We start from the raw sequence: 14,132 nt of genomic DNA on the forward strand, positions 1-14,132 counted from the left end.
CGATTTCAGGATCAAAGAATCATAGAATGTTACAGCACAGAAACAGGTCATTTGGACCATCAGGTTTGCACTGGTGTTTCTCCACATGAGCCGCCCAGTCTAACAACTCACAACACAGGTCCTTTCATGTTCCTCTTTTTCAAGCAACTATCTGATTCCCTTTCAAAAGAATTGTTGGCTTCTGCTTCAGTGACATGTAACCCAGTTTTGTACGATTAAGCCGTTTCCACCTGAATAAATAAAATTAATGTCAATTCCAAAGCTAATAGAATATTTGTAAAATACATGTTCCTACCCAAGGGAGCAGCTGGGTAGGTTAGTAGAGTTATTTCCAGTGGTGCAAATGTTGGGGCAACAACTAAACAAGTTAACTTCAGTTATGGACATTATTGAAGGAAGTCAAAGCCCATCCGAGACTTGATGTCTGATAGGGAGCCTCTAGTCGCCTCAAATCTTTTCTGGTCAGGACGGACTCAGAGGGTTGCCTAGAGAAATGAGAAGAAACAATATCCACAGAAAACACAAATGTTTTTACATTTTAAAACAAATCAGAGAAAACTTCAGTTTTACAATCTGAGTAAATTCGATTCCAAACAAGAACAGTGGATACAAGACAAGATTAAACAACAAGTGATTTATTTAATATAGCAAAAGAATGAAAATAAAACAGGAGAAATAGCAGAAATGTTTTTCTGCAACATTGCTGAAGGAGACTTCAAGAATAAACTGAAAAACAGATCTTCACCGTAGACTTGTAGGAGAGCCAAACAAAGCATTTTTTTCCAGCAGCAAAAAATTAAACAAAAACAGGGCAGACACAGCTGGAGATAATCCAGTATAGGATATCAGTATCAGGATATTACAAACACATTTAAAGCTTCTTAAAGCTATACTATATGTGGAAAAATAAGTAAGAGACTATATGTTACTATTCCATGGCACAATACAATTTGTTGTTAGCACCTAGCAAGAATCATTTGTAGGTGCTCACAACATCAAGTTTATTTTTTTGTTTCCAAATAATATCAAGTTGAATCCAGTGCTTACATTATCGGGAAGAGGGGCTCTATTTATGATAGGTTCAAAAACGTAGGTCTGTTTTTACTTAAAAACAGGTGAATTCTATGTGCCTTATTCTTGACCACTGCCAGTTTCACACTGAGGGAATACGAGATTTGCCCCTTGTCATAACCCTGACACAATAACTGACACAAGAGTATAGCACACAGATCTTGGAGTGATACTTCCTTTAAACAAGGAAAATACCTAATTACAGAAGTCACAAAAACAAATCTGACGCTTCAGATTTGTTTTTTGTGACCTCTGTAATAAGGTGAGGAACAGATTCCAATTGTGCCAGTTCAGAAATCAACCTTTTCAAACACAGTACTGATCCAATTTCAAATTCTCACACATGATACGGAGAAGAGTGTTTGCAAGACAGACACATTATTGTTTCAGATTTTAAGAAATAATCGCAGATACATTGACTATTCAATCATAGATTGATTGAGGTTGATTATAGGTCAAATGGTCATGATCCAATTTTATAGCGAGTTAAGTCCTACATATCTCATGGTCTTTAACTTACATAATTGTCTTATAAGTTATTGAAATTGCACAGTCAGAGATCCACAGCCAAACATTTACAATTAGGTCTCTATTGGGATAGGCATTGAGAGTTTTAAAACTCTATTGGGAAAGATTCCACTTGAGCCTAGATTTACGCTATTTGTACAGCATTTAAGGGCATCAAGAATTAAACAAATTGTTGAATTCAGTCGTATCTTTGAAGTTATTTTTCTGTATTTCTTAAAAGAACTTACAGAAAAATTGCTTCAATTCGCAGAATTAAGGCTGCATTTAAGAATCTGCAAAATTCTGAATGCAATAACATTTATTTAACACCTTTCAAGTCGGGAGGACATCTCAAAGTGCATGAGAATGCTGGCTGAGCACCCAAGCTGGGGGTTGGAGTGAGGGTTGTGGGAAGGGAAAGATGTGGGAAAGCTCAATCAAAGAGATGGGCCTATTGAGATGAGCCTTGAATGAGGGGAGGGAGGGAGGAAGGGAATACTCTGAACTGCTATAGAATTAGAATAATTCTAATAATCTTAAATTGGATATAGTTCCTTATCACATCTCACAGTGCTTTACAGAGTTTCTGTAAAGTGTGGTGTCTGCATTTGTAGGCTTTATCTAGACCCACATGGAATTTATCCCCGATTAAAACTTCACGTCAGGTCTCTTTCCCAACATGGCTTCCTCAGCTCTCCTGAACTTTTGAAGCTCAGCTTGAAGTTTCCAGTATGAGATGTAAAGCCACATTAACCTGCCATTTTTTTGTTTGTCAGTGTTCAATGGATTAGCACAATGTTTATCATGTTTAAAAATGTCCTTCAAGCCAGCTTCTATTCCAACCCTTTTAGCCATCGAGTCTGTAGCAGCTCGATAAAGCATATTCTTCTCCAGGTCAAGGCGATTGTGTCTTGGGACAAAGTGACTACAAAACAGGTTTTGTCTATCAACTAGTAATCTTTCAACATATTTTATATATGCATTGGCCTGCCTTTGCCATGCTTCTTCTCTTTCCACCAGATTCCGGTACAAGGCTCCTGCAGCACCAGACTGCTGAATAATAGCTTTCTCTTCTTCAATCCTGGCACGCTCTTGATTCAGCTGTTCATGTTTTTCAACAAGTTGTCGACTCTGTGCTGAAAGAGCTTCTCGATAGCCTTGCACTCTGCTCTGATGTTTCTCCTGCTCTAGCTCAAGATGTGCAATAGAGCGCCGATACTGAACTATTGTGTCGCGGTATTTAATTTCCAAATCTTTGTGTGCAGCATCCATCTGCATCTTACACTCTGCTTTTACTCCATCAATCTCTTTCTGGGACTCTCTCGACCAGATCCAGCCTTGAAAAGCAAAATGAAGATAGTTTATTTTAACACAAGGTACAGGAACACTAGGAATAAACAGTGATTTGTGTGCTCTGAATAGAAAGGAAAAAAAATTGTAAATTGCTACTACAGTCCTCAGATATTTCTGGACTATCCACTGCAATTTACCATTGTTTAGCAAGATTTTTTTTGAAACATCATAAATGCGATTCTATTTCCAGCCTAACAGCAGAAAATCCTACTCTAGATGCTTGCCAGTTAATTTTCCTTCAAAACTTTTAACTTTTGAACAATCATTTCTTTGCATCATCAAAATAACCAGCTAAGACATAACTAAGACATAAGCACGATCCATTCCCACTGAGACATTCTCAGCACCACCTCAACAAACATCATGTAATTCTATATGACAACTACAATAGTTTGTAACCAGCTATCCACAAGAGTTTGAGTTTACTCAATTTATCGTAGGTATTACTTGGTGGTTATTTTTCTCTAAATACATGTATACATATATCCTTCATATAATCTGTGTTACTTCCTTCTAAAGGTTTGGCTAAATCTTAGATCCTATACGCAATTTGTACTATTTGGTCTGCTCTACTGGAGATTGTGAAAAACTAACCAATGCCTGTTTCAGAGCGAATCCAATACAGTCAAACCCTGGCTAACAGGACTGATGGGGAAGGAGATCCTTTCCGGCTAGGCAGATTTCATGGCTAATCCTAACCCTTTGAAATAAATTCAGATAAATCCTCCTTAACCTTTAAAATAAAATGAATTTTAAATAAATAAATTAGACAAAAAAGCAAAACATATTGTGGCCACTGATGCAATGCAGCTGTATTGATGGCCTTGGCAAAACCAATCAGTGTTAAACTGTGGGGATCACATGCGCTGCGTGGCAAGGCATGGGTGCACACTAGGAGAGTTGGGCTGGTGGGAATTTGGAATTCACAGGATGGATTTGGGGCCGGAGGAGATTTTTTCAGATCCGGTCCAGCTAAGTCCAAATTCCAGATATTTTAAGTCTGGTTAGCCGGGGTTGAGTGTATTCTGTTTCTAACTTCCCCGAGCTGGATGGTCCTGAACCTCTATCCATCTGTTGACTGGCAAAATTAACAAAAAAAACAGGAATGAGTTTCCAATACTTACGAAAGGCAGCTAGTCCCAACATGGGCACGAACAGGGCGTAATTCCATTTGCTTCCATCACCTCCACCCTCTCTAGGGTTAGGCATGATGTTCCACTGCATAGGCTCATTAAGGTTGTTCATGGAGTTGCAGTTTGCTGTCAGCACAAATAAGACAAGTGTTAATTGTGCCAAATGTCCATCAGTCTTAGACAGTAAAACAATATTGTCTTATAATTTAAGATAATACTCCTTGCATTTGATGTAGCGCCATATCAAGTCTCAAAGGGCTTCACAGGATTTACTGTGTATTTTGTAGGTGAACATGGCAATCAATTTGAAGGACGGCACATCGCACAATGGGTGCTCTTCAGCACCGCATTGGAGTGCCAGAAGTCCAGTACTGCTCTATAATTTATTATTTACTTATTTTAATTAAAGAACTGTTAGAAAAATAGATTACTGCAGCATGAAAATTCACAACTGAACCTACAGTATTGCATGAGATCAAGCTTCATATCAAGTAGGATTCGATAAGCCCAAAACTATTCAAAGCTTGTTACTAGATCATACACACGCATCATTAGGCATCTCAGGAGTCAGCAAAAACTAATAGCACAGATGACAACCTTTGAGTCTGGTGTATGTGCTAATTCCCTCATTGGAGTTCTGGTACAAGTTCCCCCTCTGCTGTAATTCCCTGCTCTCCCCCATATCCTTTGATTGTCAGTTTGGCTCATTGATAATATTATTGTCTCTGGATCAGATGATTGTGGGTTCAAGTCCCATATCAGAACATGAGCCCATAAGCTAATGCTCAGATGCAAAGTCTTGCCCGCTAGTTTCCGATGGACACTGAAGATCCCTTATACTGTTCAAACAAAAGAGTTGCTCTCAGTGCTCTGGCCAACAATGCTCCAGATAAATTAGCTGTTCACCTTATTGCTGTTTTAAGGAACCTTATTGGCGCAAATGGCTACCAACAACAACTTGGATTTATATAGCGCCCTCCACACCGGGCAGTGTCTCAGAGTGCTTTACAGTAATGGATCCCGGGGCTGAGCCAGGGGGATGGGGAGGAAGGTGATCAAAGGCGCAGTCGAAGAGAAAGGTCTTCAGCAGAGACCTGAAAATAGGAAGAGAGGGAGTGAGGCGAAGGGAGTGAGGAAGTGAGTTCCAGAGCCTCAGGGCATAGTGGCTGAAGGCACGGCCGCTGAGGGTGGAGTGGAGAACTTGGGGGATGAGGAGGAGGCCAGACCCGGAGGAACAAAGGCAACGGGTACTGTTTTGAGGAGAGAGGTCAGAGAGATAGGGGGGTGCAGAGGAGTGGAGGCATTTGAATGCAAGGGTGAGGATCTTGAAGTCGATCCTCTCTGGGACAAGCAGCCAATGCAGTCTGGCAAGGACTGGGGTGATCGGGGAGTGGAGTTTGGTGCAGGTGAGAATGCGGGCGGCAGAGTTTCCTACAAAAACAGTGACTATAATTAATAGGAAACAACGACAATTGACAGCAAACAATAATTACTTGTGAAGCACTTTGAGATGTGATAAATGTTATAAAATATATGTCGAGCTGGGGGGAAAGAGAAGGTGACTGAAGGCAAGGACGAAGAGGAAAGGCGAAGGAAGGTGCAAGGCAGAGGGATTGAAAGAGTTCCAAAGTTTTGTGGGTAGTAGCTAAAAGCATGGCTGTCAATGGTGGAGCGGAGGGGCGCAGGAGAATGGAGTCAGGTGAGCAGAGGAGGCAGGAAGGGGAGTAAGCATATGGGAGAGGAAGGGATGTGCCAGGGCACGAAAAGATTTGTAGATGAGTACGAGGTTCTTGAAGTTGAGCCGCTCTGTGATAGGGAGCCAGTGAAGCATAGCAAGGACTGGTGAATATATGGGCGGGGGAGTTTTGGATTAGTTGGAATTTTGTGAATAGTGGAGCTGGGAAGACCGATGCGGAGGGCATTGGAATAATCGAGCCGGGAGGTGACAAAGGCGTGGGCGAGGGTCTCCCTCAGGCACACACCCATGTACATCGTCAAAAATTGTTTTTAAACTCCACCTCCTTCTTCCGGTGACAATCTTTAATTTATGTCCTCTGACAACTGACTTGCGAAATAGCGGAAATATTCTTTCACTATCTGTAAAAATCCTCACTGCTGAAAGCTAGCAAATTAACCTGGGTTATAAGCTCCATACTTCTGTTTGACTTGTTAGATGACTAACCCAATGATGTAATCTTTATTAAACAGTCCTAACTAAATGTCTGCCCTATGGCTCTGTATCAAGGACATTCTGATCTTTATACAAGGTAATTCATACTTGCAAATGTTAAGTGTCTAAACCTGTGCGTGTAAACTAAGTGAATGAGAACTTTGTTACAGCACAGAAAGTATGTTCATGTTCTCAACATTCACTTCTTTACAATACAGAACAGCTTTAGAGTTGATAAATAATATTCAATATACATTAGTAAAAGAAAAATACAATGTTCCTTAACTAAATTATTAATAGACATCGCTTTTTTCATCCCACATCATTTAAATCTCTCCTCCCCTTCAAGAGGAATTTAATCTTGAACATTTTTGAAGGTTCATTTTGCCACTTACTGAAATATCCAGCTCAATAAAGGCAACAGAATATGTGTGATCATCGAAGAGTCCAATTTGCAAATTTGTTTCTGAAATGAAGATACAACAGTTATATTTTTACAGTGCCTTTCATGTAAACAAATGTCCCAAAGTACTTCACAAAATGAGAATTAGAACAAACAGAATGTTATTTAGACAAATACAGCAACCAATCTGCGCTCACAATGTCCCAAATTGCTGATTAACCTGAAATTAGTATTTACATTACAGAATAGTTCATTAGAAAGATGCTGTACAAAATGCAAGAATTATTATTAGAAAGTGAGTAATAAATATGTGGTACAGTCTACTCATGTATTAACAAATTAAAGAGAAACAAAAGGCCTCTAGATAGTAAGATCCAGGATAAGTTTAAGAGTTCCAGCTTTAAGGTCCTGACAAAGAATAAGATAGATGGTGCATTAAGCTAGTTTCAACACATTTTGTTTGGGTCAGCCGGGTATCTGACACACGTGGAAATCCACCAGCATACTTAAAGAGTATCCAAACCAAACCGAGAGTCCCATGCAGCCCACCTACATACTGAAATTCCTGTGTTTGGAATGTAACGTGCACTCTCTCCCCAGAGGAACACATCCTGTTCATCTAATTCTGGAGAGTATGAGGCACAGTTTGGCAAGGACCCAAGGCTTGGGAACCCCCAGAATGAGCTTTGGGGTACTGCTGGAATTTCACCAGCTTAGAACCTCATAACTTGCCACTGAAAACACTGTCTGGCTAGCTTTCTGTTGCTTGTCTAGCTGGGACCACCCTTCCCAATTGGTCAATGCAATAAAGATATAAGGAGGAAGAGCTTATAGTGAAGTACAGTGTATTGAGAGGAGCAAGAAGTGGAAATTGAGAGAAAAAAATTATTGCAGCAATACCCAAAAGTGATTTTTTTTGGCCAACCAGGAGACGGTGACACAAAGACGAGAATTGTTGAAGATAGATTAAGGCTAAAGAGGAGGGATTTTTTTCGAATTCATGATAAATATTTTACTACTTCCTGTTCAGGAGTGTGAGAGAGGTACCAAAATAACTTCATGAGATATGGGAGCAGTATCCATGTTTTGGCCCAATTTGGGCTTGGTAGACAGTTAAGAGCTTTGAGAGGACAATATATAGCACAAAATATAAAATGAAAGTACAGAAATAGAATGTGCAGTACATTATTAATATAATTATCAATATTATCTTTCTTGTGACAGTAACTGACCAATAAGAGTGGGAGGAAATGTTTCCCCTAAATCATTAATCTGCTGTCCTATGTAAGTAAGTCTGGAATCTTTCCTTACTTTATTTCGCTGCTGATAAACTTGTCAACAGCAGGATTTTAAAACATTTGAACACTGAAACAAAAATCAAACTCTGGTCTTATACTGTTGAGTTTTCTGATCATAATCCAAATGATTCTAGAGGTAAGAATAGTCAAAATCAGAAACTTGGATACTCCAAAACAACAGACAGCTCTCAAACTCCAAGATTCACGAAAGAATTTGTGACTAACGAATCATGAAAGTAACCAGATGCGTCAGAGGCTGACTTGCTGAAACTATGCTCCGACACCGATCTTCCAGTTCCCACTTCCAGAGTTTTTTTTCCCCACAGCCAGAAGTGGCCAACAGAGGCTTCTACTGTTCGGCACGAGATTTTCATAAATCAGCACTCAGGAATATGCCTCTACCACATCTGGGAATGTGCAGGATTCATTAGATAAAGTCCTTTTGCTACGATCATAAATGAGCCACCCAGAGTAAAGCAGTTTTGGACTCTGAAACTTATACACAGCTGGATCCAAGGTGACATGAGGTAACACTGATGTAATGGAACACTAATGTGCTATTTTAGATCCAGTTGATGTCCTGGAAGCTGGATTTCAAAGCTCTAAAATTTTACCCTAACATGATTACATTGTTGAGCTTCTGAGCTGCCCCACTAATAACCATGTGAATGTTTAACTGGATGTGCTAAACATTTACATGGCTAGTCAACTGCAGCAGCCGTGAAGCTTAGAAATATATTCTGTTGCAGATTTCTGATTCACTGGCTATGTTGCTGTCGAGCACATCTTGATGCAAACAAGCTGTGGAAAAAAAGATACGGGAGCAGAAATAAACACTGATCCTGTTAAGCATTTCCACAAAATTTCTCCAGTGGCTGACTGACTAAATGGCTCACTCGCAGGGCAAGATTACAAGAGAAGCAAGGATGAAGAAGGCCCTTCTGCCCTTAAGTTATAAAGTCTAGAACAGAGGTGGCCCGCAGAGCTATCAAGAAGTGGCCGCTAGGCATTCGCACTAGTCAAGGTAAGTCAGTGTTCAATCAATAGTGTGTTTCCAGTTTTTTCTTGATGGAATATTTCCTGATTATTTATGGCATGAATCAAGAAATATTCAATCAAGATTTTGTTGGCCGACTATATAGGCTGTCCACCACTGGTCTAGAAGATCACTGACTTGAAACCTGGACTCTTCTGATTCAGTTAATCTTCAATAGGGCACTACCATGGGACCTGTTTAAACATCTCTTCCAAAAAACAGCACCTCTTGACAATACAGAGCTTCCCCCAATATTGTTCTGAAGTTGCAACCTAGACGGTGACACCTTACTAAAGTTATTTGACCCAAGTTCTCTGATACATGTGAAATTCTGCTAAACATACAACAGGCATGGGATACTCCCAGCAATCTATCCCCATGAGTAGACTTCAGCAATACATTGCAGGACTAATATTTTCTAGCACATTCTGATCGTACGAGAAGCAGGAATTTCTGTGATAAATGTAGTTAAGCAACAATTTAATGCAATTGTAACAATCATCGTTTCATACAGTGACTTAACAGTGATAGAAAGTGAATGGAAAAAACTTCAAATACAATCCCACACAATACAGCACTAACTTTTCATGCATTTGCTCTCAATCCCTCAATCGCTCCCTAACTCCTCTCATTGCCTGTCTTTCACACACTCAATCTTTCAACAATTTGTACTTATACGGCATCCTTCATGTGGGAAAACACCTCAATTTACCTCACAGAAACAGAGTAAAAACAAGGCTGGAGATGGGGTTAGAGTCAGGGAAGCATTATCAACAACAACTTGGATTTATATAGCGTCGCTCATGCAGGGTAGCTTTCCGACCACTTGACAGTGGCGGAGCACTTTGCCAAGCCGAGGGGGGAGGTGACCGTAGGCACGGTCGAAGAGGAAAGTCTTCAGGCGTGATCTGAAGATGGGGAAGAAAGGGACCAGCCGGAAGGATAGAGGAAGAGTGATCCTGAGGTTTGTGGCGCAGTGGCTGAAAGCGCGGCCATCGATGGTGGAACAGAGGGCTACAAGGGATATGCAGGAGTCTGGAGCCAATCGAGTGGAGGCAGCGGGTTGGGGAGTAAGCTGGTTGGAAAGGTAGGGAGGTATCAGGGCATGAAGGGATTTGAAAACAAAGTAAGGATCTTGAGATTGATCTTTTCAGCGATAGGGAGCCAGTGGAGCCGGACTAGTACTGGTGTGATGGAGTTTAGTACGGGTGAATATGCGGGCTTTGGAATTATGGATCAGCTGGATTTTCTAGAGGATGGAGCTGGGGAGAGCAGCAAGGAGGGCATTTGAATAATTGAGGCGGCAGGTGACGAACATATGGACGAGTGATGGAAAGCACAATCAGAGATAGGTTTTTAAGAAGGGTTTTCAAAGTGGAAAGGATGGCTTATAGAGAATGGGAGCAAGGTATCCCTCTCTCACACAGACACACTCCGTATCTCTCTCTTTCCTTTACACTCCATCACCTCTCTCTCTCACACAAACTGTACCTCTCATTCACACACTGCACCTCTCTATCACATACTCTCACACACACACACACACAAACATAACACTGTACCTCTCTCCCTGCCTGTCACACACACATGCACTGCTCCTCCCTGCCTGTCACTCATAATCTACTCCTCCCTGTCCGTGAAACAACAACTTGCAGTTATATGGCACCCTTCAGACAGCACAGTGTCTCGAAGTGCTGTCACTGTATCACACATTGTACCTTAATCTCTCTCGGACTCTCACATAACACAAACTTTCTTTATCACACATGGTACCTCTCTCTTTATCACACACTGTACCTCTCACACACAATGTACCTCTCTCTAGATATATCACACTGTACTTCTCCCTATCACATACTGTAGCTCTCTCACACACAGTACCTCTCTCTCACACATACACTATACCTCTTTCAGACTCTCACACAGACACTGTACCTCTCTCTCACGCACACTTACATGTTACCGCTCTCACACACACACACCAGCAACAACAACAAAATTACATTTCTTTAGCACTTTCATGTCGGGAGGACGTCCCAAGGTGCTGGACAATTAATATTTTGGACCAGAGCTGGGGGTCAGGATCGGAGGGCGGGGGGGGGAAGGAAGGTGACCAAAGGCATGGTCACAGAGGGGGGTCTTGGGATGGGTCTTGAAGGAGGCAAGGGAGGGGCGAGGCGGAGGGACTGCAGGAGTTTCAGAGGATGGGGGCAGAGTGGCAGAAGGCTCGCCCGCCAATGGTGGCGCTGCGAGGCGGGTGACATGAAGCAGGCCGGAGGGAGTGGGCAGGTTGGTAGAGGATTAGGAGGTTACAGAGGTAGGGGGGAGCAAGGCCATGGAGGGCTTTGAAGGTGAGGACCAGGATCTTGAACTGTATCCTGTGTCATGGGAAGCCAGTGGAGTCGGGTGAGGATGGGGGTGATAGGGTTGCGAAGACTGGTGACAGGCGACACGGAAATCCGATTGGAGGGGTTCGTGAAGAGAGTGGCGGGAGAGGAAGGAGCAAAGCTGGGAAGCAACAACTCGTTCCAGGACCTTGGAAAGGGAGATTGGAGATGGGACGGTAGTTTGAGAGCAGAGATGGGTCCAGTGAGCGTTCTTTAAGGATAGGAATGATGACGGCGTTTTTTTTAAACGTGTGGGAACAGTGGTGAACAGGGAAAGGTTTATGATGTCTGTGGGAGGTGGAGCTGGGAGGTGAGGAGAGGAGAAGGGATGGGGTCAACGGAGCAGGTGGTTGGTTTCATGTGGGTTATGGTGGTGGTGAGAATGGAGGAGGAAACAGGTTTGAGGTGTGGAGGGAGGGATGGGTAGGGACCGTGGTGTGAGGGGGAGATAGGAAAGGGGTAGTGGTCATAAGGGCAGAGGCAGCTGAGATGATACCCTGGACTTTGATTTTGAGGAAGTCCAGCATCGCCTCACAGCTGGCACTGGAGGAGAGAATAGGCCAAGCGTGAGAGACGCTGTACCTCTCTCTGTCTCTCTGTCTCTCACACACATACATACACACACAGACACCTCTCTCTCTCGCACACACACTATCTCTCTCACACACTGTACCCCTCTCGCTCTCACACACTGTACCCCCCGCTCGCTCTCACACACTGTACCCCCCGCTCTCTCTCACACTGTACCCCCCGCTCGCTCTCACACACTGTACCCTCTCTCTCTCACACTGTACCCCTCTCTCCCTCACACACTGTACCTCTCTCTCTCTATATATACTCCCCTCCCTCTCTCTCTGTGTATCTCTCTGTACCCCTCTCTCTCTCTCTGTACCCCTCTTTCTCACACACACTGTACCCCCCTCTCTCTCTCCCTGTACCTCTCTCTCTCACACACACACTGTACCCCTCTCTCTCTCTCTCTCACACACACTGTACCCCTCTCTCTCTCACACACGCACACTGTACCCCTCTCTCTCTCTCTGTACCTCTCTCTCTCTCTCTCACACACACACTGTACCCCTCTCTCTCTCACACACACACTGTACCCCTCTCTCTCTCACACACACACACTGTACCCCTCTCTCTCTGTACCTCTCTCTCACACACACACACTGTACCCCTCTCTCTCTCTCTCTCTCTCACACACACACACTGTACCTCTCTCTCTCTCTGTACCTCTCTCTCTCACACACACTGTACCCCCCCTCTCTCTCTCTCTCACACACACACACACTGTACCTCTCTCTCTCTCACACACACACACTGTACCCCTCTCTCTCTCTCTCTGTGTACCCCTCTCTCTCTCTCTCTCACACACACACACACACTGTACCTCTCTCTCTCTCTGTACCTCTCTCTCTCTCACACACACACTGTACCCCTCTCTCTCTCTCTGTGTATCTCTCTGTACCTCTCTCGCTCTGTGTGTGTGTGTGTGTGTGTGTACCCCTCTCTCTCTCTCTGTACCTCTCTCTCGCTCTGTACCTCTCTCTCTCTCTCTGTACCTCTCTCTCTCTGTACCCCTCTCTCTGTACCCCCCTCTCTCTCTCTCTGTACTTCTCTCTCTCTCTCTCACACACACACACACACACTGTATCCCTCTCTCTGTGTATCTCTCTGTACCTCTCTCTCTCTGTATCTCTCTCCGTATCTCTCTCTCTGCCTCTCTCTCTCTCTGTATCTCTCTGTATCTCTCTGTACCTCTCTCTCTCTCTATACCTCTCTCTCTCTCTGTACCCCCCTCTCTCTCTCTATACTTCTCTCTCTCTCTCTCTCACACACACACACTGTACCCCTCTCTCTGTGTATCTCTCTGTACCTCTCTCTCTCTCTCTGTACCTCTCTCTCTCTGTACCTCTCTCTCTCTGTACCCCTCTCTCTCTCTGTACCCCTCTCTCTCTCTGTACCCCTCTCTCTCTCTGTACCCCTCTCTCTCTCCCTCTCTGTACCCCTCTCCCTCTCTGTACCCCTCTCTCTCTCTGTACCTCTCTCTCTCTCTGTACCCCTCTCTCTCTCTGTACCCCTCTCTCTGTACCTCTCTCTCTCTGTACCCCTCTCTCTCTCTGTACCCCTCTCTCTCTCCCTCTCTGTACCCCTCTCCCTCTCTGTACCCCTCTCTCTGTATCTCTCTCTCTCTGTACCCCTCTCTCTCTCTGTACCCCTCTCTCTCTCTGTACCCCTCTCTCTCTCTGTACCCCTCTCCCTCTCTGTACCCCTCTCTCTCTCTCTGTACCTCTCTCTCTCTCTCTGTACCCCTCTCTCTGTACCTCTCTCTCTCTGTACCCCTCTCTCTCTCTGTACCCCTCTCTCTATCTCTGTATCTCTCTCTCTCTCTGTACCCCTCTCTCTGTACCTCTCTCTCTCTGTACCCCTCTCCCTCTCTGTACCCCTCTCTCTATCTCTGTACCTCTCTCTCTCTGTACCCCTCTCTCTCTCTGTACCTCTCTCTCTCTCTCTCACACTCCGCTCTCCGTCTCTCGGCAGTGGCACAGTGAGAGCTGTACCATGACACCCGGGGGAGCGCCCCACCCGCCCCCTCCACAGCGTGTCCGCCGCCCACAGACAGATACAGACCGTGACAGGTGTTTGGGATACGAGCTGAGGGTTTCCTCAGTATCCCACGTGCTCAGTGCGGCCGCTCCCCCTCAGTGACTGAGAGGGGAGGATCCCCCCCCCCGCGCCCCCCCCGCGCCGCCAGTGGTTGGTCCCGCGGG

General features: G+C 44.0%; 1 protein-coding gene across 2 annotated transcripts; it reads right to left on the bottom strand.

Annotated features, from left to right (window-relative positions):
* Positions 1–627: 627 nt before the first annotated feature.
* Positions 628–14,118, bottom strand: LOC103181548 (coiled-coil domain-containing protein 127). Of its 2 annotated transcripts, none has more exons than XM_007898118.2 (4): positions 13,993–14,118; positions 6,630–6,700; positions 4,056–4,190; positions 628–2,915 (listed from the first exon to the last, which is right to left on the bottom strand). In XM_007898118.2, exons 3-4 carry the CDS (start codon positions 4,174–4,176, stop codon positions 2,227–2,229), a joined length of 810 nt encoding a protein of 269 aa, XP_007896309.1. In that variant the 5' UTR covers positions 4,177–4,190; positions 6,630–6,700; positions 13,993–14,118; the 3' UTR covers positions 628–2,226. The 2 variants fall into 2 exon arrangements, with proteins under 2 accessions (XP_007896309.1, XP_007896308.1); XM_007898117.2 differs by lacking the exon at positions 13,993–14,118 and adding an exon at positions 13,860–13,976.
* Between the last annotated feature and the right edge of the window lie 14 nt (positions 14,119–14,132).

Source organism: Callorhinchus milii, unplaced genomic scaffold, assembly GCF_018977255.1.
Source record: "Callorhinchus milii isolate IMCB2004 unplaced genomic scaffold, IMCB_Cmil_1.0 Scaffold2, whole genome shotgun sequence".
NCBI lineage: Eukaryota > Metazoa > Chordata > Chondrichthyes > Chimaeriformes > Callorhinchidae > Callorhinchus > Callorhinchus milii.

Coding starts and splice junctions, on each gene's coding strand:
- LOC103181548 (XM_007898118.2), bottom strand. CDS start 4,176: ATGAACAACCTTAATGAGCCTATGCAGTGGAACATCATGCCTAACCCT. Junction 2,916..4,055: donor GTTGGGACTAGCTGCCTTTC/GTAAGTATTGGA, acceptor TTGCTTTTCAAG/GCTGGATCTGGTCGAGAGAG.